Source organism: Rhinolophus sinicus, chromosome 3 (genome assembly GCF_057876585.1).
Source record: "Rhinolophus sinicus isolate RSI-liver-muscle chromosome 3, RSI-T2T, whole genome shotgun sequence".
In the NCBI taxonomy this organism is placed as follows: domain Eukaryota; kingdom Metazoa; phylum Chordata; class Mammalia; order Chiroptera; family Rhinolophidae; genus Rhinolophus; species Rhinolophus sinicus.
In genome coordinates this window covers 105291595-105317736 of record NC_142503.1, presented here as the reverse complement: position 1 = coordinate 105317736, position 26142 = coordinate 105291595, and the positions used below count along the sequence as shown (strand labels likewise).

The window sequence follows — 26142 nt, the reverse complement described above, 5'->3', positions numbered from 1 at the left end:
CCATGCGGGAATTGAACCAGCAACCCTGTTGTTCAGAGCTCACACTCTAACCAACTGAGTCATCCGGCTGCCCCTATATTCACACACTCTTGACATGTCTCTCTTCTCTCACCTATAGCCCAATGGTTTTCCTTGTGTATCCAATTAAATATGAAAAATAAATACTAGCAGGTAAGCCATCTATAGAATACATTTAAAATAGAGTTTAAACCTAGAATAAAATAAAAATTCTTGATTATGACCTCAAATGCCTTACACCGTCTGGTCCAATCTCATCTCTTACCATTTTCTGCCTAGTTTATTAGCTCCAGCCACCCCAGCTTCTTGTTGTTCCTTAAAATACCAGTGCACCTGCTGGTCCAATCATCTGGAATGCTCTTCCCTCAGATAATTCCATGGTTTTTCCTTCTGATCCTTCAGGTCCTAATCACACATCGTCTGCTCCGAGAGGCCTTTTCTGATTAACCTGCCTAAAAGAGCAAACTCTCTTCCCCACCCCAAGTATCCTCTAACATCTTACTCTACTTTACTTTCTTCAAAGCACTAATCACTATCTGAAATTATTCATTCATTTCCTTGAATGTTTGGCTCATTGTCTGTCTCCAGGCTAACAGGTAAGTGTCAGGCGGGCAGAATCTTTGTATACCTTGTTAGCCAATGTATCCTTAGGTTTAGAATAGTTGTCTGGCACAGAGTATGTTTAACAAGTAGTTATTAAATAAATAAATGAAGAATGATATGGGAGAGATTGAACTAAACCTTACTTTTCCCCCGTTACACTCATCTGGCAATAAGAGAAATTGAGATCACTTAGAATATTTATGCAAAAAGTGAACAGTATTATATAGATGATAAGTTCCATACATTTAATTTAAAATAAAGCCAGAATTTCGTTTTACTTTAGGGCAGTGAAACATTACGCAATACATTGTAAAATCATGTGATCGACAAATCAAACATATATTCTCAGTTGGTAAGAGGAAAAAGAACTAACTGAATAGTAAAATAAATAAATAAATAAATAATAAATAAATAATAAATAAGTGCTGCTGTGGCTGTCAGAATTGTTTAACAGGTAGAAATGAAGTAAACCCATGGCAGTAATTTTGGGGATGACTGGGCACATAACTGACACTCATTATGGTTTGAATTAAGAAGACAGGCTGTTTCAAAGCTCAAGGGGCCACAGGTACTTACAGTCAGAATTTAATTTCAGAAGATTTACATGTTTAATTTGAAAACATAAAATAGTCATCTCAAATTCAAGCCAAAGCAGCAATAATAATGATGCTATGTGTTTACACAATCATTGTTCAGGCTTACAACTTCTATTAATATTTCATTTATTTTATTATTCTTTTTATTAAAATTAAGTTGGACATAAAATTAGTTTTGGAAGAAAATCATTTTCGTGTATTATTTAATCCTTTGAGGATAAAATGCATGCAGGTTCTTCTAATCATGCAGAACTAACAAGACATGTGAGGTGTAAAATGGACATTTATTCTTATTATTTTCAAGAGAAGATCAGTTATAATAAGTTTCTCAGAAACCATTTTAACAAATTACCTCATGGTACAAAATTACCATAGAGATTTTCCTGGTGAATGCCCAATGGGGCAGCTAAGTTTCACACGCTTGTTTCCCAAACGTGGAATTCAATAGAGTGGGATTAATAGAGGAAAACCTAATTCTTAAAATGGGGCTATTTTGGAAATGTAATGCTGTTATTTTGCTTGATGTTAATAATTTCAATCTAAATTAATCAAACTAATTTGTCGTAATAGGAACTGATGCAAAAAGATTTCACTAACAAGGTAATCTAAGTATATGAAACTCTAATTAAATTGATTCCCTTCAAAAATTTTTTGTAAGAGCCATTATCACTTCACCAGAAATGCGCATAGGGACAATCCATAGATCTAATAGCATTACAAATGGACAAACTAATAAACAAACATCACAGACAATAATAAGGGTAAATGTGCTGGCTTCACCCCCAAACAATTTAATAGTATCGGACTTGATTGTGCTATTATTGCTCTTTATTTTCAAATTATTTAGAAGAATAGGACATTTTAACATGTGGATGTCAAATAAGGCCCATGTGAGTGTTGCTTCTGAACTAAGATTAAATATCCAATGCTTAATCTTTATCTGGAAACACTGCTATTGTGGTTTTGTTTTATAACCTGATTTCCACCAAAAAAGATAAAAAGTAAAAGAAGGTGAAAAGGAGGAGTTGGGGGTTGTGGCAGGATTATCTTCATTATCTTGGCAAGCAGATAAAATTTTGCCTTAGAGCTAAATAAATTTTGTTGATACTCAACTGTCAAATAACTTGAAGTGAAAGATTTACAAAAGCAAAGAGACAATTATGTGAGCAAAGATTTGAAAAATGATCGCATATCAAATCATTTGCTGTGTCTTTAACAGGTCTCTTTTTCACTTCCACAACTATATAAGACAATTCACTTTTTTAAAAAAAGTTTATTGGGGTGACAGTTGTTAGTAAAGTGACATAGATTTCAGGTGTACAATTCTGTATTACATCATCTGTAAATCACATCTGTGTTCACCACCCAGAGTCAGTTCTCCTTCCATCACCATATATTTGATCCCCTTTACTCTCATCTACCACCCCCCTCCCCCCTTACCCTCCAATTCACTTTTAATAACCCAATCCGAATCTGTTTCTGAGCCACTGGAGTGAATGCCAAAGACAGAGAAGTTCTAGACCATAATTCATCAGTCTGAGTAGTTGCATTACATAGTCGTTTCCCAAACACTTTCACTTTGGCCTAAGTACCTGAAAGAGAACAAACACAATTTCCTATGAGTTAGACTTTGCTTTTCATGTATCTTTCATACACAAAAGATCAGTTCAATTGACCAATCAACTGAAGAGGTAAGACATGCCCACACTACCGGGAAGGGGTCTTTTCAGAGAAACCTGTGCAATTTTAGGCACTGGGCCTTTTTCATAGTGAGTACAGGTACTGAAGTGACATCATTAGATAGATTATCAGTATGGACCTGTGTTTGTATAACTTCATTTTCACATGGAATCTAAAAATATAAATCAGGAGAATTACATCAAAGGTAAGCCTACCTTATATGGTTCTATCTTCCAAAAGTTACAAGTGGTAAAGAGTATAGATAATACTTTTCAAGGTCACAGTAGGAAGGCTGGAATTTGAACCCAGGCAAACTGGCTCCATAGTCCAAGTTCTTAAGGACTCTGCCATACTGTTTACTATTTTTAAATCATAATTTTTTAAGCGTTCTGGCCAAGCAGAAATCTATAAGCTATTAAGTTCCTTGCTTACAACCCATTATTTTTCCCCTAAATCAACAGCTTGCAGAGATAATACTACTAGTATTAAATTATTGGATATCATAGCAGTAGCTTTATAATAGAAAGCTCAATCATCAGTCCTTTATACCTTACAGATATTTAGTTAGATAATATGATTGGCTTTAATGTTTTTATACTTTCCTGAGACAAATTACAATGTGAAATGGAAATTTTGATTTGTGGGGAAAGTAAGAAATAGGAAGATTTAGATGCTTGGAAAGTAACAAGACTGATATGTAGAAATTATGTGGAAGAGGCTAAGAAAAGATATCTGAAAAATGTAAGAAAGACTGGGGGAAGAAAAATATGAAGTGATAGAGAAATGAAAACAAAATTATAGTGCTTTGCAATTTTACCTAAGGTGTTGATAGTAGCAACTGCCTTCAGACCACTGAAAAAATATTTTAGCGGGCATCTTTGGTCACTGTTAACACAGGCTATAAATACCCAAGTTAAAGAAACTTTGAGAAGAAACTTTTATGAAGAGTCCCTTTGTAACATGAATAATGACATCTGATATTATTGAAGACTTTAAAATTTAAAAATCTTACCTTTATTTGTGTTTATAAAATTATGACAAATTTCTACTGGCTATTGCTACAGTGTTTCCCCAAAAATAAGACCTAGCTGGACAATCAGCTCTAATGCGTCTTTTGGAGCAAAATTAATATAAGACCTGGTATTATATTATGTTTTATTATTTACATTATACTATACTATACTATACTATACTATACTATACTATACTATACTATACTATACTATACTATATTAGATTATATAGACTTGGTCTTATAGGAAAATAAGACCAGGTCTTACATTAATTTTTGCTCCAAAAGACGCATTAGAGCTGATTTGTCCGGCTAGGTCTTATTTTCGGGGAAACATGGTACTTCTAAGCCAAGCATTATGAAGTCTAGAATAAGTATATACATCTTTACAAAACAGATGTACACTTGAAAAAATAGTTGTAGTAATTTAATTAGACATTTCAAAATAACTTTTGTTCCCTTTATAACAATAAATTTTATCCCTGCGAAAATCTACACCACGGAGAAGTAAAAAAAAACCCTAAAAATTAGCCATCATCCATAGCTAACAATGTTATGTTTTGGTATATTTGTCTTTTTTAATGCATTTTTTAAAAAATTAGGGAACATGTGTTTTATAATCTAGTTTCCCCTTTAATATATCATGTTTGTATGTTGTTAATTCTGTATCATAACTTTATGGCTGCAAACAATCTATTGTACATATATATTATAGTTTCTTAAAAACATATTATTGGAAATCTTTAAACATAAATCTTTTCTACACATATCTCATTACTTCTTCATACTAAAAGGTTAAGAAACAGAATTTCCAGGTATGTATTAATAAATTGGAACATGAGTCAAAAGAAAATATTTAGAATGAAGCAGAGAGAGATAAAAGGATGAAAAATATAGAAAAGAGCATAAGAGAAATAGCAGATAAGACGAAAAAGTATAACATATAATATTAATTGTAGTCCTAGAGCAAAAGAGAGAGAAAATGACACAGAAGCATTATTTGAACATATAACATCTGAAAATTTACAAAAATAAATAGAAGGCATTAAAACTTGTTTTCGAAAATACTTATTTGTATTTATCAAAATAAAAACAAAGGATACCACATCTATGCACATTACAGTAAAACTGGAAACCAAAAGAGAAAAACTTAGGGGCAGCCAGAGGAAAAAAGATGCAGAAAAAGGATACAGAAAGACTGAAAGTAAAAAGATGTAAAAATATGTACTGTGCCAACACTAACCTAAATAAAGCTGGTGTCGCTATGTTAGTGCTATATAACTAATAACAGCTTCAGAATATACAACACAAAATTTGTTTGAATTATAAAACTAAATATGTAAATGATCACAGTGGAAGATTTTTAACATACCTCTCTCAGTGACTAATACAATAAATAGACAAAAATTCCATAAGGATATAGAAATTTAAATAACATGATTAATAGACATATGGAGCATTGCACCCAATTGCAGAACACACACATCTCAAGTGCAGTTTATAAAAATTGACTTATGTTAGGCCTAATACAAGTTTCAATAACTTTCAAAGATTGAATACATATGTTGTATATTCTCTGTCTACAGTGTAATTTATTAAGAAATCTATAACAAAAATATAACTACAAATGCTTGTATGTTTGGAAATTTTAAAGTATATGTCTAAATAACACATAAACAAAAGATAAAATTACAGGAGAAACTGGAAGATATTTTACACTAAATAAAAAATATTCTATATTTAAAACTTGTAGGATTGAGTTAATGCCTAATTAGAAGGGAATTAATAGTTTTAAATGCATGTAATAGAATAGAAAAATTATGCTTGATTAATTTACATTAGAATTATTAACATTATGCAAAAAAGTATTATACCAATTATTTCTAACATATCCCCATCTCAGGAGTCAGTTTCTTCTCTAACAATACCACTCTACTGAATTATGTGTTTGGTAAATAAGCATGTGAAACTTAGCTGCCCCATCTGCCATTCATTAGGAAAATTCTGAAAATCAATGATCTAATTCCTCAAGAAGGTAAGGAAGAACAGTAAATACAGATTTAAAAGTCGAGGGACCAAAAGTGAACTGTAATGTAAACTCTGGACTTTGGGTGATAAAGATGTCTCACTGCAGGTTCATCAATAGTAACAACTGCACCACTCTGGCAGCGGGTGTTGATAATGGGGGAGGCTGTGCATGTGTGAGAGCCGGGGGATGTGGGAAATCTCCACCTTCCCCTTAATTTTGCTGTGAACCTAAAAGTATTCTAAAAATTAGCCTTGAAAATAATTTTAACAATACTGGAAATCTTATTTTAAAATGTAAGCAGTTGGGCAAAATTGGAAATATTTGGTACTTTAATGTTTTGTCTTCACATAAACAAGTTAGTTATCCTTAAGGTGTCTTTGTGTGAAATACCACATCTGAATCTGTAAAGATATGATAATGTTTAAGTGAAGTTTTCACTTTTTAACAATTTTGATTACTGGAAAAAACAGATATGAAAATGTCTACGTTAATCTTAGCTCAGTAAACCTAAACTACTCGTATTAATTAAAAAATCAAACCTGAAAAAAATAAGTGAAGGGAAGGAAATAATACATAATAGAAATATGTGAAAAAGAAAAAAATACCAGAGAGATCAAGAAGGCAAAGTTCATTCTTTGAAAAGACTAATATAAAGGGGGTCAAATATATAGTGAGAAGGAGAGTTGACTTTGCGTAGAAACAACCAGTGTCCTTTGATAGATGATTGGGTAAAGAAGATGTGGTACATATATACAACGGAATACTACTCTGCCATAAGAAAAGATGAAATACTGCCATTTGCGACAACATGGATGGATCTTGAGATTATCATACTAAGCGGAATAAGTCAGAAAAAGTCAAGAACCATATGACTTCACTGATATGTGGGCTATGAAACTGAAAGCAACAAAGGAACAAGACAAACAAAGAAACAAAAACTCATAGACACAGACAACAGTTTAATGGTTACCAGAGGGTAAGGTGGGAGAGGGATGGGAGCAAAGGGTAAAGGGGGTCAAATATATGATGATGGAAGGAGTATAGACTCTGAGTTATGAGCACACAATGTGATATATAGATGATGTATAGAACTGTACACTTGAAACCTATGTAATTTTACTAACCATTGTCACCCAAAAAAAAATTTAATTTAAAAAAAGCAAAAATTACTACAGATCACTCAGAATTTTAAAAGACGAAAGATTATCATGAACAATTTTGTCAATATATTTGAAAATTTAGATTAAACTGACTAATTTTTAGACAAATACAATTAATCAAAATGGATACAAAAATAAAAAAGACGTTTGAATAACACTATAACTATTAAAGAAATTGAACCTATCATTTAAAATCTTACCACGAGGAAAACTCCAGGACTAGGTGTCATTATCAGTGAATTCTACCAAATATTAATACTAAATTTATCAGTGAATATATGATGCCAATTTATAGAAACTTTTCCAGAGAATGATAAAAGAGAGAACAGCTCCAAACTGGTCAGCATAATCTTGATACTGAAACCTGAGAAAGGCATTTCAAGAAAGAAAATTTATAGACCAATTTTCCTCACAAACACCGATGCAAAAATCCTATACAAAATATTAGTAAATCAAATTAAGCAATATATAAAAAGAATAATACACCTTGGCCAAATCGGGTTTACTTCAGCCATGCAAGTTTGATTCTGTATTTCAAAACCAGGCAATACAATTCACATTAACAGAATAATAAACAAAATATATGATCATGAATAGATTCAGAAGAAGCATTTGATAAAATTCAGCGTCACTTATGATTTAAATCTGTAGCAAAAACTAGGAATAGAGAATATTTCTTTATGATAAAGAGCAGCTCCAAAAAGAAACTATAGAGACAATCTTATCAAATTGTGACATATTAAAGGCTTTCCCTCTGAAAATAGGAATGAGAAGGAGTTCTCATTTCTTTTGTTCCCCAGACTGTACTGGAGGTTCTAGTGCAAAAAGAAGAATAAGAAATAGAAGCATGAATGTCAAAAACTATTTGTAGATATTTTATTATACATGTAGAAAACCCAAAAGAATCTGCAAATTATTGGAATTAATAAATGAGTTTAACGAGATTTCTGGATACAAGGTCAACAAAAATCAATTTACATGCATTTATAGAAAATAAAATATTAAATACTATTTATAGTAGCAAAATCATATAGAAATAAATCTAATGAAAGGTGTAGTAGATCTCTACATAGAATGTCATAAAATGTTTTTAAAGGAAATGTAAAAATCCAAATAAATGGAGGGATACACTATATTCATAGATTAGAAGAATCAATTATTGTCAATGTTTGCTTTCTCCCCACATTCATTTATAAATTAGATGCAGTCCGTATCAAACTCCCAGTAGATAATTTGTGGAAATTGATGAACCAATTCTAAAACACACATGGACATTCAAAGGGCCCAAAATAGCCAAGACATCCATGAAGATGAACAAGGTAAGAATTAATCAATTGGTTAATTCTTAACATAAGCTACTGTACTTAAGGCACTGTGACAATGGTGCCAGGGCAGGCAAATACATAACGGGGCAGAATTTTAAAAAATGTGGAAACAGGCTTATGCATACGAGGTCTAACAATGAAGTTCGGAAACTCATCCTAGAAAAAGTGCTACATACTCATTGCTGAATATCACTAAGGTCACCTTCGACGTAGTCCCCTTGGGAAGCTATGCACCGATGCCAGCTCCTAGTCTACCCTTCAAAGCAATTTTGGAACTCTTTTTCTGGAATGGCCATCAGAGCAGTCCTATTACCCTTGATGTCCTGAATGTCATCAAAATGTCTTCCTTTCAATATTTACTTTATCTTCGGGTGAAGAAAAGAAGTCATTGGGGGGCAGATCAGGTGAGTAGGGAGGGTGTTCCAATACACTTGTTTACTGGCTAAAACCTCCCTCACAGACAGTATCGTGTGAGCTGGTGCATTGTCGTGATGCAAGAGCCATGAATTGTTGGCAAAAAGTTCAGGTCGTCTAACTTTTTCACGCAGCCTTTTCAGCACTTCCAAATAGTAAACTTGGTTAAGTATTTCTCCAATTGGTACAAATTCATAATGAATAATCCCTCCGATATCAAAAAAGGTTAGCAACATCGTTGCAACAAGTTTGTGAACTTAATTGTCACACCTCGTGTATATATATAAAATAGAAACTTGATTTATGATAAAAGTTGACAATGCAGGACAATGAGGAAATGCTCGTCTTCTCAAAAAAAGATGTGAGTCTACATGGGGAAACTTAAACTCTACCTCCATCATACATAAAAAATTAATTCTGAAAGGGTTGTAGATCTGATTATAAAAATAAAAACAGTAAGTTTATAGAGAACAGCATAGAATGCTTTAAGCATTAAGCAGACGAAAGATTGGTAAATTGGCTTACATTAAAATTAAGAACTACGGTACATCAAAAGACACTATTAAGAGTGAAGAGGCAAGCCACAGTGGGAAAATATATTTAAAATATATTTAAAAAACAAAGGAATTTTGACAAGGTCAGAGTTTATTAAGAACTTTAAGTCAAAAAGAAAAAGACAATCCAACAGAAAAAGGGGCTATCCAAATACTCAGTGAACACTTGGAAAGGTGTTCCCTTATTAATTTCATTTACAAAATGGGAAATGGAAAGTAAACCACCTCCACACATCCTGTGAAAGAACTTAAATGTGAAGTACTGACAATCCAAGTGTACACAGTATGCGGAACAATGTAAACTCTCACATGCTCTGGTAGAGTGTAAACTGGTACAAGTATTTTAGAAAACTATTCGTGTCATTTACAAAGTTTAATATAATCCTATGTCCCAGCAATTCTAGGTATATTCCACCAAAAATGTGTGCATATCTAAAAAATGCATGTATAAGAATGCTTATGACTACATTACTTATAATAGCCCCAAGAGTCAACAACCCAAATGTACAACAGAACAGATCACAAAAAGTTGGTATATTCACACAATGGACTGCTGAATCTCCAAAAATATGTTGAACGAAGCCAGACACAAGAAATGCCTACAGTATGATTCTCATATGAAGTTCCAAAAAAGGCAAACTTTGTTCCTCGGAGCAATTGGCAGGGGCTGGGCTGGTGTGATTTAGGGGCTCCTGGGTTGCTAGAAATGTTCTATTTCTTTGACCTAAGTAGTGGTTACACATGTTCAGGATGTGATAATTTAATGATTTTAGATTTGTGCACTTTCCTGTATATTTGCTGTATTTCAATTAGACAGTTAAAAAATGTAGTTAAATGAAAAAATAAGGATGCAAAATGAACAGTTAAAAACAATAATCATAGCTTTATGAAGCACAATATCAGGCAGGACATACAGTGCTCCTTAGAGCCCCCTTTCTTCCCTGGAGGTGGCCCTAATCTTTCCTCAAGCTCCCTGAAGACAGGGAACATTCATACTTATATTTATCTACATATAGCACCAAACACCCAGAACAGTGACTGCAATAGTGCCATAAATGTAGAATGACTGGAAATTTGATTTTCAGTCAATTGGTCCTGGAATTGAAAAGAAAAGCAGTGAATGGGGAAAGGAGCCAGAGGTGGCCCAAGCAAACTTTCTTAGCAATGTTACTGAGGTTCTCAATCCAGACCAGGCGAAAAATTATTGCGCTTAACTCTAAGCACACCTTTTTTTTTCTTTTACCTTGTATACTGTTAAAGTAACTATTATTACAATCATACCTAGTTTCCTAACAACTCTGCAATAACTCTAATGTAATATGGATTGTTAGAAATGTTGGCTGGATATACTTACTAGTTGGAAAACAGATTTGGTATCTCTTCTGGATTTTACAACAGTCAGCCTTTGTTATACTATGAAATCTTTGGTTGTTACATTAGCCTGGCTTTTCTTCTCCTGATTTTGATTAGATGGTATTATTATAAGGAAGAAAAATGGTGTAAGAGTGTGTGGCACGTTTAATATTTATCTTTTACTATATATTTATATTTATCTATGTATAGGTGTACCTGGGTAAAGGGTGGCTAGGTAGTGATGGTGGCTAGATGGTTCAAGGAAAGGACAGATGTCTTGAGTGGCATACAGCTTGGTGAGAAGGGAAACTGGCAGAGAATTGAAAATTGTTCTTATAGTCACAATCATTCTACAAATATTTATTGAAATAAATTCCTTAAATTAGCAAAATGTTCTCGGCATTGGCAATACAATAATGAACAAAATCAGGTATGATCCCTGCTCTCACGGAACTTACTTTCTAATGTGAGGGACAAACATCAAGCAAACAATACAATTATTTCATGACAATTGTGATGAGTGCTACTGAAGTATATGTGTTCTTGAGCCATATGGCATAAAAAGAATGAGAATATCTAATTAGGGGTTCAAAGGGGAAGGATGTTTGAGCTGGTTTTTATGTAACAGAACTTAACTGATGGTGGTGAGCATAATTCCAGGGTATTATGTGAGACAGTTGGAAACATCAGGATGACTGGTGCACGGTGAGCAACAAGGACAGTGGCCTTGGATAGGACTGGTGTGGTAGGCAGGGACAAGAAGCCCGCAGGGACTTGTACACTGTGTTAATAACTTTGTTCTTTATCCGAGTAATTTCAGGATGCCATTAAAGGACCTTAAGCATTCACCCCAACGTAGGAAGCAGGCTGGTAGTGCAGAAAGTTTCGGTCTGGCAGTCAGACCTCGAGCAAGGATTATAGGCCTTTGAGGACATTAGCCTCCTGGAATGTCTTCCTTGAGCATAAATTGTGAGTTTGGACTAGATGAGCACTAAGGTTTTCTTCAGCTCTAAAATTCTATGAATACTTGTATATATTCAAAGCCAAAATGCCAGTTACAGGTCACGTAGAAAATTAAAAAAAAAATTAAAATTAAAGTTGACATACAATTTTATATTAGTTTCAGGTATACAGCACAGTGGTTAGACATTTATATAATTACGAAGTGATCACCCCAATAAGTCTAGTACCCATCTGAGATACAGGTCACTATTTGGTGAACTCTTCCCATTTGTAGAAATGAATACCTTTTAGGCCCAATTAAGTGTCCTAATTTAATCTACATGTCATAGGGCTGAAGTTTCATTATCTCAGAGAAGGCTGGGTGGTCTTTAAGATGGGAAGTGGGGAAGAAGATGGTAGTAACCAGATGCAAAGTAAGTGTAATCAATGCTTATAAGGATAAAGAAAGGCAAGATGGGGGGAATCTCAGCTCACTAGGGTCATTTACCTTAAAGGCAGCTAGTGGCAGTCAAGAGGAAGTTGAGGAGTGGGAAGGGATTGTTTATCAGCAAGCCCCATCTTCGTCCGTAGCTCCCCAACCCTCTCCCCGCACCATTTTCACAGGTATAACTGACATTTCCTCAAGCCCTTATAATGTTATGCAAAAAGTTTCACACATCCCTTTCCTTGAGATTTGCTCAAATAAAACTCTTCCTACTTAAAAACTCTGGAACGGAGGTGAAGGGGACTTTACAATCTGAAGGACAATAGTGGGTGCTTGTGTGAGTTTTGGGGGAGGAATAAGGAGAAGGAACTCTAATTCCAAAGTGTTAAGGCTAAATAGGACCTTGGAGACGACCTTTAAAGCACAGTCCTAATTTTACAGACAAGTAAGACCACGAAAACCTTCGAGGTGAGGTGACTTTCCCAAGGTGACACTAAGTGGCGGAGCCCAGCCACAGTCCGAAGGTCCTTCCACGACCCTCGGTGGGCTCCTGCGTGTCCCTTTACCTATGAAGCCGCAGGCCTCTTCCCGGCCCGGAGGAGAGTACTGGAGGCTGGACGCGGGGCGGCCTCTGAATGCCCGATTGCCTGGGGCTCTCCCGCCTTTTCAGGGTCGGTCCCCCGCTTGGTCTCTCCCTCCTCTGCCCGCGTAACGTGCTGGGGGGTGGGGCGGGGGACGACACGTGGTGCAGGGTGGGCGCGGTACCCGCCACGAGCCTCAGGCGCCAGGAGAAGCGCAGGTTCTGCATCACCGAAGAGACATCAAACAGACCGGAGCGAAGTGGTCAGGGCGGAAGAGCGAGCGGTCACTGCCCCCGTACCAGTCGGCGCGGGGGCCCCGCACGCAGCGGCCCGACACAAGCCGCACGGCCCGGCCCTTGGGGAAGCGGAAGAGCGACTTCCCCGACTCGGTAGTGTTGCCGCAGTGGGCGGCACGCAGCGGGCTGGCGTGGTGGCGGCTTTTGGTGCCTGGCAGCCGGGGTCCCCTGCGACTGCGGAACCGCGTGGGGCCCATTTTCTTCCCCTACCTCCGGCCACCGCAAGTGCCGCACTGGGGCCCTAAATGGGAGGGCACCCCGCTCCTGGATATCTTCCTCTTCCTCCTCCCACACTCCTTTCCCGAGAGCAGTTGGCCGCAAGCAGAGGGATACAAATTTCGCGCGGGCCTAGCTGAGGTGGGCCGTAGAGGCGCGGGCCGGAAGTGGTGGTTGTCATAGTGACCGAGGTGGCCAGCTTCTTCCCCGGCTTATCCTTCCTCTTCTCCAGCGTAGTTTTTAGGAGGCCAGGAAAATCGAAGGAGGAAGTGCTAACGCACTGGGCTCCCCCAAACATCACCAGATGCTCTAACGACTGTGTCGGTCAGTTGATTTGTTAGAGGACCAGACCGGAAATGGATGTTTCCATGGTAACCCCTGAGCGGGTTGCCTGGGAGATGACCCCTTTCGGTCTCTGAATCTTCGCTGTAGCGTCACTTCTAAGGCAGGTCTATCTAACAGATCCTGGACCATCTCCTGCCATGATTCCCGGGAAATACCGCTCTGTATCTGGCCGGGCTACGAACAATGTAGGTTGGATCTCTTTACTTTCCCTTTCTTTCCATTCGTATTGTCCTTTCTGTCTGGCGTCTTTGTCTTAGGTGATGTACTATTAGGACCAGGACCGCTGAGTCTACTTAAGGTATTGTCTGATGGAGGCTTGAGATTCGTGGTCTGGACCAAGGCGCTTGGAGAGTATTAATATTGTATGATGGGTATTGAAAATCTTGTCCCAGATCTGGGCTTCCCAGAAGGTGGAGCTGGTCTGCTGTGAAAGGCTAAGGCTCATTTAAATTCCTTTAACCAGTCGATTCCCTTTTTTCTAAAATTAAGAAAATAATTTATTATTAACAAACACTCCCATCTCCTTTACCTGTTCCATTGAGATATTCACTTAGGCCTGAAATGGCAAGTGTCAAAATCATGAGGTGCTAAGTAGAGGGTTACATTGCTGCAGACATTTTGAAAACAAATCACAGTGAAACCTTTTAATTCTTAGTTGTAATTTTATTGTTTTCAGAAAATATTCAGAACATGATCATATACCAAAAACAAACAAAAAGCAAGCATCCTGTTTTATTCTAATTTTTGTTATATCTTTGTACTATTTTGGGGAGGAGTGTGTGTGTGTGTGTGTGTGTGTGTGTGTGTGTGTGTGTAAGTTAAGAACATATTTTATGATTTAATTTTTACATTTCAGGTGAACTGTGGGCTTCATCTGGTTATTCAAACATCATCTCTTCCTGAAAAAAACAAAGTAAGAAATAGCAGCATGATTTAAAGAGTAGAGTCTGAAATGGAAATTTTAAGTATATTTATTTTGGTCTCCAATCTGAACCTAATTTTTATTTTCTGCCTACATAAAGCCAAAAAAACCTCTTTTAAAAACTGAATCTTATTTCACTCATCAATTGGAGGAGGTAAGGTTATTTTATCTGACATTTAAACATTTTTTGAGTCAGGATCATTCTTAACATTGGTGACACATTATAGCTTATTTGGGGAAGATTTTTCTTTCTTGGTAATGGGTAAAATGATGGTATGTCTTACTAGTGATGGAATCTTATAATGGGTAAAATGTGATAATTTGAGGGGGACATATTCATATACTCCATTTAAGATCAGGGGAGAAAAATAGATTAGTTGTGGAAATATACTAGACGTAATGCTATTTAGAAGTTAAGATACAAACATGAAATTCTTTATTCCCTAACATTTTGCCCATAATATCTCTGGTATTTCCATAATTTCTTTTTTTATTTGATTTTTGAAGTACACATGTTTTTCTTTCTCTCCTTCCTCACCTCAGCACTCAAACATACCCACCTCCCACAAAATTATGCCTCAAGACACAATATAATTTTTTTCCTTTGACCAAGTAGTACATCTTCAAACATCACAATTCAGCTTTTTTTTTTCTAAAGAAAATGTTGGTGGATCTTTTCCACCCCTCCCCATGCCCCTGAGTTGTTCCTCCCAACCCCTCCACCCACCCTCCCCCCTCCTGAGGGGGCCTCTGGCCGGGTGCAGGGGTGGGCAGGCAGGGTCGGGGGTGGGGTCAAAAAAAGAAAAAGAAAGAAAATATTAAATAGATGACATTGGAGGAACTCTAAAGCAAAGGGCAGAGTTTACAGATAACAGCACAACGAGGGTAAGTAGGGGCATGAGAAGGGTAGGGGCATGGAAGGACATCAGTAGTCAAGGAGGCAGCAGTTGATTACATTCTGTGTATGAAAATGAACACTTGGAAACTAGACCATTTGATCATCTTGAATAAATAGCAGTTAGCTAGATTAATTGAAAATATTCTCTATTATAATTGGACACAATGGATTCCCTCCAAAGCTTTGCTAATTAATTTCACTGGACAATCCTATTCTACCATTATAACGTGTTTCTGAGAACAATATACCGCATCCAAATTCTTTCCAAACAATTCATTTTCTCTTATGTGGACATATGTTCTGAGAAAGTACCTGTAGCTCATATAATTCATAGGAGACAATACAAATGCTATTATAGTATTTATAGTATGGATGTGTCAGAAGCTTCATAATTCTTTTAAAATACATATTTAGGGTTTTTTTGTGGCTGATCATGAGAAGGAGTTTGATTTTGTTTTTTTCAGTTCTATCAACTAATTTAAAACCAATTTAGAGAAATCCCTTCTTAGAAGGTTTAGATATACGATTGTTATAATTGGACTCTTAAAGAAATTCTAATGACAAAAACATTGTGATTTTTTCCAACAGAATTTAGTTTTTGTATGTTTTTTGCTTTTGTTTTTGAGAAAATGATTCTTTTAATCATTGTATGTGTGGTGAGGCTATGGAGGAATTGAAGTGCCTCAGATGGAATGTAGTTTCATCGACCTTATGAAATTGACTCCAATTGTGTGTGCGTGCGCACATGTGTATTTCCAAATACATATAACATAAAATTTTAATCATTTTAAATTGTACAAATCAGTGGCATTAAGTACATTCACAATGTTGTGCAGCCATCACCATTATCTAGCTCCAGAACTTTTTATCACCCGAAAGGAAGTCCCTGTACCCATTAAGCAGTCACTCCCCATGCCCCCTACTCTACCCCACTGGAAGCCACAAATCTACTTTCTGCCTTTATAGATTTTCGTATTATCAGTATTTCATAAATGGAATCATGCAATATGTAGCATTTTGTGTCTGGCCTCTTTCACTTAGCATGTTTTCAGATTCATCTGTATGTTCTAGCATGTGTTGGTTATTAGTGTTATTTTATAATTATCTTCATTATTGTTAATTTCTTATCCGATTATTTTTTTCTTAAACATTTTTTTTTTTTAGGTTGAATTCAGGCTAAATAAAGAAACATCATCATTCCCTGGTCGACTCTTACAACATGACCTTGAAAGAAACTACTCAAGTAGGCAAGGTATTGTCAGTGAGTAGAGAACACATATGGTTTATTTTCTTTGAGTAATGTTGTTTAATAATACTGAATATCTAGATCAAAATAGACTTGAATTAAAAATGAAATGGTTAATTGGTTGCCAAATTGGTTTCATATTTGTTTAAATCGGAATTGATTTTACATACCCAGCAAGTAGATTATTTCCTATACAGAAAAAGATGTTGCATTTTAGTTCAGGAGTGGGCTATGTATAAGAGAATGGGAAAGAATCTTCCAAATACTGTTTTGGAATGAGGGATAATGGATAATTAGTCAAGGTAAGAGTATGGGAACAGAGATCTTTAGGAAATAAGGAAATAGTGGAAAGTTAGAAGTGGAAAAGGAACAGTTTCTTTCTCTTACCTACACATATAATTATAGATATTTTTTATCAAAGGCCTTAAACTTCAGTGTACATCACCCGAGCTCTTATTAGAAATGCAGATTCTTAGTATTTTCCTTGCCCTTTTCCCCTTCCTCATTCTGATTTTGTAGGTCTTGGTTGGGATTTGGAAACGTGAATTTTAATAATGTCGCAGGTGATTGTGATTGTTGTGGTTTGTGGACCATTCTTTGAAAAAGACTGCCTTAATATGATCTGGTTATATTTCTGAAATGTCATTTTCAATTTAAGGAGAAATTTCTTTTGGTACATTTGAGTTGTTAGTTGGTTGCTAACAACTGTTAGCTATCTGACATGTGCTAGCATTAAGCACTATAGTATCCTTACATGCAGTACCATCCCCACCTCCTAGGAGTTTGTATGAGAGGGCTGATCATACAGGCCTCTAGTTTGTTCATTTCTTTGCTGCATGAACATGTGGCAGTTTTGAATATTAGTTCCTTTTTTGTTTCATTACTTCTGGACCTTCCTTTTGGGCCCATCTAATCTGACATAATTTTTCTCTTTCCTATATCCTACACTCTTGTCTTAGCCAGTTGCTAGACAGGACATCAACCAAATCACAGTTCCACAGTGCAGGAAACATCTCTCTTATCTTCTTTTGTTCAATTGAATGCATATTTATTGAGTGTGTACTATGTGCTAGTACTGCATTAACCACACAGTAATACATGTGAACCTGAAAGTTCTCAAGTAGGATTTTTCTGTACACGTTGTGAATTTCCTTCACATTTTTGATAACAATATCTTAAATTTGTTTTGTAAATTATGAGTCAAACTTGCATACTTTTCCCAACCTATTCTCAAGTCAGAGGAGGAAGTTGGTATACAGATTTGTGGATGCCTGTCTAGATAAGTATATTTTTATATTTAATTCGTTAATTAGTTTGTTTGTTTATTTATTTATTTATTTATTTATTTATTTATTTATTTTCAGCTATACTTGACAGTGAATATTATTTTATATTAGTTTCAGGTGTACTGCATAGTGGTTAGACATTTATATGATTTATGCAGTGATTCCCCGATTAGTCTAGTACCCACCTGGCACTATACATAGTTGTTGCAACATTATTGAGTATATTCCCTATGCTGTACTTTACATCCCTGTGATTATTTTGTAACTACCAAATGTATTTCTTAATCCCTTCACCTTTTCCATCTAGCTCCCCAATCCCACTCCCCTCTGGCAACCATCAGTTTTTTTCTCTGTATCTATGAGTCTGTTTCTGTTTTGTTTGTTTGTTTATTTTGTTCTTTAGATTACACATGTAAGTGAGATCACACCGTATTTGTTTTCTCAGTCTGACTTATTTCACTTAGCATAATACCCTCCAGGTCCATTCATGTTGTCGCAAATGGCAAGATTTCATTCTTTTTATGGCAGAGTAATATTCCATTTTATGTATGTACCACAATTTCTTTATCCAGTCGTCTATTGATGGGCACTTGGGCTGCTTCCATATCTTGGCTATTGTAAATAATGCTGCAATGAACATAAGGGTACATATATCTTTTCGAATTAGTGTTTTGGATTTCTTCGGATAAATATCCAGAAGTAGAATTGCTGGGTCATGAGGTAGTTCTATTTTTAATTTTTGATGACCTCTAAACTGTTTTGTGTAGTGGCTGCACCAATTTGCAATCTCACCAACAGTGCACGAGGGTTCTCTTTTCTCTGCATCCTCGCCAACACTTGTTTGTTGATTTGTTGATGATGGGCATTCTGACAGGTGTGAGGTAATATCTCATTGTAGCTTTATTTTGCATTTCTCTGATGATGAGTGATGTTCAGCTTCTTTTCATATGTCTATTGGCCATGTGTATATCCTTTTTGGAGAAATGTCTATTCATGTCTTCCCATTTGGTAATTGCATTATTTGCTTTTTGGTGTTGAAATTGTATGAGTTTTTAAATAAATTTTAGGTGTTAACTCCTTATAATTGTATCATTTGCAAATATTCAGTAGGCTGCCTTTTCATTATCTTTGTGATTTTCTATGCTGTACAAATCTTTTTAGTTTGAATGTAGTCCCATTTGTTTATTTTTTCTTTTGTTTTCCTTGCCCAAGGTGATAGATCAAAAAAATATTACTAAGAGCAATGTCAGAGAATTTATTGCCTATGTTTTCAACTAGGAAATTTATGGTTTCAGGTCTTACATTTAAATCTACAATACATTTTGAATTTATTCATACTTATGGTGTAACAAGGTGGTCCAGTTTCATTTTTGTGTGTGTGTGTGTATATCTGTCCAGTTTTCCCAGCATCATTTGTTGAATATACTGTCTTTACCCCACTGTATATTCTTGCCTCCTTTGTCATAGATTAAATGACTACATCAATGTGGGTTTATTTCCGGGCTCTCTATTCCATCTATGTGTTTGTTTTTATGCCAGTACCATGCTGTTTTGATAACTGTAGCCTTGTAGTATAATTTGATATTAGGTAGCATGATACCTTCAATTTTGTGCTTCTTTCTCAAGATTGCTTTTTCTTGTCTGGGAAGCTCTTTATTATTCCTTCAATTTTAAATGATAAACTTGCTGGGTAGAGTAGTCTTGGTTGTAGGACCTTGCTTTTCATCACATTGACTATTTCATACCAATCCCTTCTTACCTGCAACTTTCTGTTGAGAAATCAAGTGACAATGTTATGGGAGCTCCCTTGTATGTAACTGCTTTTCACTTGCTGCTTTTAGTATTCTCTCTTTGTTTTTAACCTTTGGCATTTTATTTGTGATGTATCTCTGTGTGGGCCTGTGTGGTTCATCTTGTTTGGAACTCTGTGTGCTTCCTGGACTTGCATGTCTATTTCCTTCACCAGGCCAGGAAAGTTTTCAGTCATTATTTCTTCAATATGTTCTCACTCTCTTGCTTTCTTTCTTCTCCTGATACCCCGATGATGTGAATGTTGTTATGCTTGATGTCCCAGTCGTCTCTTAAACTATCCTTATTGTTTTAATTTCTTTTTTTCTTTTTGCTCTTCTGACTGGGTGTGTTCTGCTACCTGCCTTGTCTTCCAAATTGTTGATTCGATTCTCTGCTTCATCTAATCTGCTGGTGATTCCTTGTAGTGTATTCTTCATTTCAGTTATTGTATTCTTCATTTCTGACTTTTTTTTATGGTTTCAGTATCTTTTTTCATGCTTACTATCTCTTTGTTGAAGTTTTCACTGAGTTCATCTACAAAGTCTGACAATTAACTTCGCAAACTTGTTGCAACTATATTGTTAACCTGTTTTTGAAATCAGAGGAATTATTCATTATGAATTTGTACCAACTGGTCAAACAGTTAATCAAGTTTACTATTTGGAAGTGCTGAAAAGGCTGCGTGAAAACGTAACACAACCTGAACTTTTCACCAACAATTCATGGCTCTTGCATCATGACAATGCACCAGCTCACATGGCACTGTCTGTGAGGGGGTTTTTAGCCAGTAAACAAATCACTGTGTTGGAACACCCTGCGTATTCACCTGATCTGGCCTCCAATGACTTCTTTCTTTACCCAAAGATAAAGGAAATATTATTGAAAGGAAGACATTTTGATGACATTCAGGACATCAAGGGTAATAGGACAGTTCTGATGGCCATTCCAGAAAAAGAGTTCCAAAATTGCTTTGAAGGGTGGACTAGGCGCTGGCATCAGTGCACCGCTTCCCAAATGGGGTACTTTGAAGGTGAACATAGTGATATTCATCAATGAGCACATTTTCTAGGTTGAGTTAGAACACTTAATTGTCCTGCCTTGTGTGTGAGTGTTTATATATGTGGGTGTTTATATATCCACATAAATATTTGCATGTTTCAACTGCAGATAACTCTGGTTCCTAGTCATTTAGAGGATGTTGTTTGTAGATTTTAAGATCTCTCTGTCTAATCAGTCTCATCTCTTCCTATTTATTTGTAAGACATATATCACACTTACTATGATAGTAAGCTCATCATGTGGATCATTATTGTGACCTCTGTGTTTAATAGGAGTTGAAAAGTTTGAAGACAAAGTTCCTTTATTCACTGAGTGTAAATAAAATTTACTGTTTGATTACTACCTTTGCATCCAAAGTCTTATAATGTTTCGATCTGCCTCTTAAACTGAGGATTGGCTTGTAGTCTTTACAAAAGAATTTGAAAAACCTATTTGTAATATAATGAGAACTGAAAGTTGTCTATTGTTTGGAGTTTTTCTTTTATCACCTTTAGCTGATCAGTGAATCCTTAATCAGTTAATTCTCAGACTAGTTTTTGTTTGTTTATTTGGTTTCCAAATTAGTGTACTGAATGATGGTTGCTTGGCTATCCTGCTATCAGCTGGTCAAGGTCATTGGTGACCTTGATGTCAATTCTTAATGCTTGTACTGTGGAACGTCATGTTTAGTTACCTTGGTATCTCATGATATTCAGAAAGAAAGTGGAGTGTGGTCACTGGTTGTTTTGTTCATGAAGCTATGTGTGTGATACTTTGGTTTATACTTGGCATACCTAGAAAAGCTAGCAAATACCATTGCTTTTTAGCTCTTTAATACATCTATGTGGAACTTGATCTTAAGTTGTCATCATGTTGTATGATGGCCTGCCAAAGAGAATCCTAATGTCCTACATTTGGTTTGTTTTTATCTTCTTATTGGTCAGTTTAAGCCGCAGAATTTTGTGGTAACCTTCAGTTCTATTTTACTGCTTATCGCTCTTCTCAACATCAATTGCTGCTTTCATGAAATTTTCTCTTTATACAAGAAAATACAGTAGAATTCCTCAAAGTGTTACCTTCAACCTGTTATTCAAATCTTACCTCATTTCTGGAACTTCCCAGCATCTCTTCTCGACAATTCTACATTCTTCTGGGTGTTTAGAATATATCTTAATATACCCACACCCCCAAACTCATCTGTAACCATCTTCTTCAAGTGAAAAATAACCAGCCACATTTGTGTGTGACTGTATTATTAGGTATTTTTTTGTTCTCCATTTTCTGCATGTTCTTCTGTATAGTTTGTTAATTTCATATGTGTTTGCCCAGTAGAATGAAAGATACCTAATTGGCAGCGACAACATCTAACCAACAGCCTATAAAATCAATGGGGGTGTCATACATCCTGCGGACCCTCACTATAACTATACAAGATTTATTGATATCACTTTGGTTCTGCAGTATTCTCTGTTAATAGTAGCTGAGCATACAAACAAACAAACAAAAAGTGATGATGTGAGGTTTGCATTTGCTATTTAAAACTACTTTCTCTGTATTTCCTGTAGCAAAGTCATGTATTATGTAGCTTTGTGATAAACTTTTTGATATTTTGAAGGAGATGGAAGAGTAATAAGCCCTTCGCCTCGTAATAAATCCGCATGCATCTCATCCACAACAAACGTGACAGAACTCTGTGGGCTGGACATGAAAACTACCATGAGCTCCTTATCAGCATTTGGAGATTCTTCCATTCAGACACCTTCAAAGTCCAGAATCCGGCAGGGCTGTCATAGTGCTGGCCCAAATGTATCTGGTAATGAGGGACTATGATCTCAGCTCTAAGAGCGTTAAAATTTACTATTAGGAGTGAGCATTATAAAGGGGTAAAGATAGCACTATAGTAGTTCTGTGCTTTCAACCAATCTGTAAGGCAAGGGAAAAATTAGTTAGCATTCACAGAACATATAGTTTAGGTTTGAGAGGAAAGAAACAAACAAACTCAAAGTTAGTAATTAATTTCAAATATGGAGAGCTATGGAAACTATACTTTCTAGAAAAGGTATTTGTAAGTGCCAAAGTTCTCCAAATATAAGGTGACTTTAGTTTTAAGATTTTTAAAGGTTTTTCTTAATCAAGTAATTTATATATCATTTTCAATAGGTGATCATGTTAATTTGGTGAGCTCATCAATGCCATCATTTCCCATTCTCCAACGTTCTTCTGAAGAGAAAATTCTTTACTCAGACAGGTTGACCCTAGAAAGGTGAGGACAATTTGTTTTATTTTATTTTTTTGACTAGATAGTACATAGACATGGTACAAGATTTGAAAGGTACAAAAAGTCTCGCTTCCTCTTCCCGTTCCCCAGCTATCCAGTTCTCCTTTCTAGGTATAATCACTGTTACCGATTTTTTAGTTATCCTTCCAGGTGTATGGGGAGGAATTTTGTATCTGTATAATGTAAAAGAACTTGGCTATACTCTAAGAGTACTAAGTAATCTAAAATATGACATCGATGAAAATGGATTTTGGGCTAGAAAAACCTTTATAATGTAGTCCTCCCCCAGGCTTCCAGGCCCTGTCACCCCACTGGCCTCACTTCCTTATCTCTCCTTCACTCATTCTGCCTCCTTGAATATACCGAGCATGCTTACCTCTCAGGGGCTTTGTACTTGCTGTTCCCTCTTCCTGGAATGCTGTTCCTCCACACATCAGTAGTCTCACTTCCTTATCTCCTCACATTTTTACTCAAATGTTGTCATCTCAGGGATGACCTTCCCTGGCCACCTTCTCCAAAGCTGCAACCCCTTTCACCCTGACAGTCCCCAGCCTCCTTCTCTGCTTTGTTTTTCTTCTTAGTACTTATCACCCTCGAACATATTAAACATTTTACTTACCAAGTTTATTATTTGTCTCCTCCTACTAGAACATAAGCTCCACAAACATGGGGAGTTTTATTTAGTTCTGTATCCCCATCACTTAGAACAACCTGGGACAAAATAAGCTCTCAATAAAAACTTTTTGAATAAATGAGTATATTTAGGACTTGATCCCCATCTTTAAATCCTGGAATATACCTGCAATGGAAGGGTGGATGAAAGGTCCCAACCCTACCTTAGTGCTCTAACCAGCAGAGAAACCGTTTCTGCTGTGCATACCTTTAGCTTAGTGCACAGCTAACAGCAAATTGTTAAGCAAACATAATCGCTCAGCAGTGCACACCTGGCAGCAGATTGTCATGGATCATTTGTGTTTGTAGTTGGGAGAAAGCTCTCCAGAGGGTGTAACATGGTTTGTAGGCAGAGTAACACTTGAGGGCAGTAACTCTCATGGCATCTTTGTAGTATTGTTGGTTTTTGAAATTCTGATGCTATCTCTGATTTATAACTTTCACAATATCATTTTAATGTTTTGAGGGATTTTGTGGTAATTTTAATTCAGTCTTTAAAAGTACAGCCAAGAATAGTACCTCAGCCCTTCAGTTTCATGGTACTTGAGACAAGCAGGAGCCAGTATTTGTAAGACTGTGACATAACAAGTCAGGCACTTGTGTCGTAGCTCGGAGCGACTCAAGCAGTTATGAAGATGGTCCTTGGTACATGGGCCTCTGGGGTGAAGAAGCAGACTTTGATCAGATGGAGACATGTTTACCTAGGGAAGTCTGGACCAAGGGAATGAACTTAGCTTCAAAGGCTGCTTGTGAAATGGCAGGAATCACAAAGATGCCATAAGCGTAGGCATAATTTGATCGGTACCAGGATGTCCAGTCACGAAAGCTGGAGCAGAAGCAAGGCATTGAGGGATCATGATCTGAGAGCCAGTGGGCAACAGCGGTGAATTTCCAAGGGAGGTGTGCTGTGCTGTGCAGTTTCTTAGCCAGGAGACTGGGGGCTCAAGACTACAATCTAGCCCTGAGGAGAAATTCTTGGAAGAGCTGGGCTCTGGCTGTTCTGGGAGTTAGGGTAGGACTGGAGTAGCAGGAAAGCAGCCTGCCAGCATCAAGGAGAAAATCTGGAGGCAAAAGCATGGGCTAACAGACACCTCAGTATGGGGGTAGGAGGTATAGCGTCTCAGGGATTTTGTAGGCATAACAGACTCTCCTGGAGAGCACTGGGTAATAACCCAGTGTGTGTGTATTTGCTTATTTTGCTGGATGACAGGGACCTATGGGGTTAAGGGGTATACAAGCGAGCCTTGGAGTTGGGACTTAGTCACTGGATTTGGAATCTGAGAAAGTGATTTTATTTTAAGCTGCAGCTACTTATGTAAGTGATGGGTTAGAGCTTATTTTTTTTCCTATCTTAGTGATTTCTGACTCAAGAATTGGGTGAACTAGAAGCTGGGGGTATCAGTAAGTTTAACTATGTGAAACAGGAAGACTTGAAGCAAGAAAAATGAGACAATTTAAGATTTTTGCTAAGCTGATGCACAAAGATATAAATTTTAAACTTATAATTTATTAATTTATAATTTATAAAACAGAAGTACCAAATGAGGTAGTATAATTGAATATGTGAAATAAATTCTAAATACTAAGCACACATTAAAATAATTAAACTATTGCCTAATTTTTTTTTTTTTAAACTTTTTTTCTATTTTAAAACAATTTCTTCAGGGTCTGTATTTTTAAACATCACATCTTTGTCAACCATTAACATTCAGTTACTTCCTTATGCTAATCATTTTTTTTCTCTTTATGAGGAGAATTCTGATCACTTCCACAGTTTCACTTATGCTTGTAGCACTCTGATTTATTTGCTTTAAAGGTCACATTAACTTGATTTTTACTGAAAGGAAATATTTGTAATTAATCTCCCTATTAGAGTTGTTCACACTCTGATCAATAGACCTACATTTTCCTTGACAACTCTGTTGGAAATCTCAGAGTAGAATCATTTCTATCTGGCCATTGTTTCACACTAGTAGAGTTCTTAAAGGGCCCTGCACATACTGACTTCACATGCAATACATTATCACTTTTTGCATAATGGAGGCTTATTGTTTTGGTTTATTTTCAAATATAGCTACAGGCATATATTGTTAAGGTTTCATCGTACTCTGTAGCGTTCTAAATGTCTACGAAGTTCAAAGTTAGTATTAAACATATAATCATGTACTTAAAATCTAAGCTTCTGCAGACACTTTCAATAAGGGCAACCTTATCATTAATAGATTTCAGGATGAAATTGTTTTTATCAAACTGAACTATAGATGGCTGAATTTCTTACTCTTCCTAAGATATCATCCAACTCAAGTGTTTACGATTCTACGAGAGACCCTTTGTATGGTTTTATGTCCTGATGACTTAGTTGCCTGAGCAGCCTTCTTACCGGTGGATTGATGGCAAGGACATTTCTCTGGTTATGTGACATGGTTTTTCGAATCATCTCAA

At 36.2% G+C, this 26142-nt stretch overlaps 2 protein-coding genes across 6 annotated transcripts in view; one reads left to right on the top strand and one right to left on the bottom strand.

Moving 5' to 3' along the window:
• Positions 1-889: 889 nt before the first annotated feature.
• Positions 890-13205, bottom strand: THAP10 (THAP domain containing 10). Its single transcript, XM_088796858.1, is given in 4 exon segments — positions 890-2809; positions 12698-12834; positions 12837-12956; positions 12959-13205. Coding segments are annotated over 3 exon segments (504 nt in total). The 3' UTR covers positions 890-2809.
• LRRC49 (leucine rich repeat containing 49) overlaps positions 12929-26142 on the top strand; it is a 129563-nt gene continuing 116349 nt past the window's right edge. For 2 of the 5 annotated variants that reach the window (XM_074328207.2, XM_019736013.3), the window contains exons 1-5: positions 13548-13754; positions 14426-14482; positions 16554-16650; positions 22366-22563; positions 22911-23013. In XM_074328207.2, the coding sequence (XP_074184308.1) occupies positions 13707-13754; positions 14426-14482; positions 16554-16650; positions 22366-22563; positions 22911-23013 (503 nt within the window). In that variant the 5' untranslated portion in view covers positions 13548-13706. Of the gene's footprint in view, positions 13755-14425; positions 14483-16553; positions 16651-22365; positions 22564-22910; positions 23014-26142 lie in introns of all 5 variants that reach the window. The other 3 variants (XM_019736012.3, XM_019736015.3, XM_019736014.3) reach the window with 3 other exon arrangements.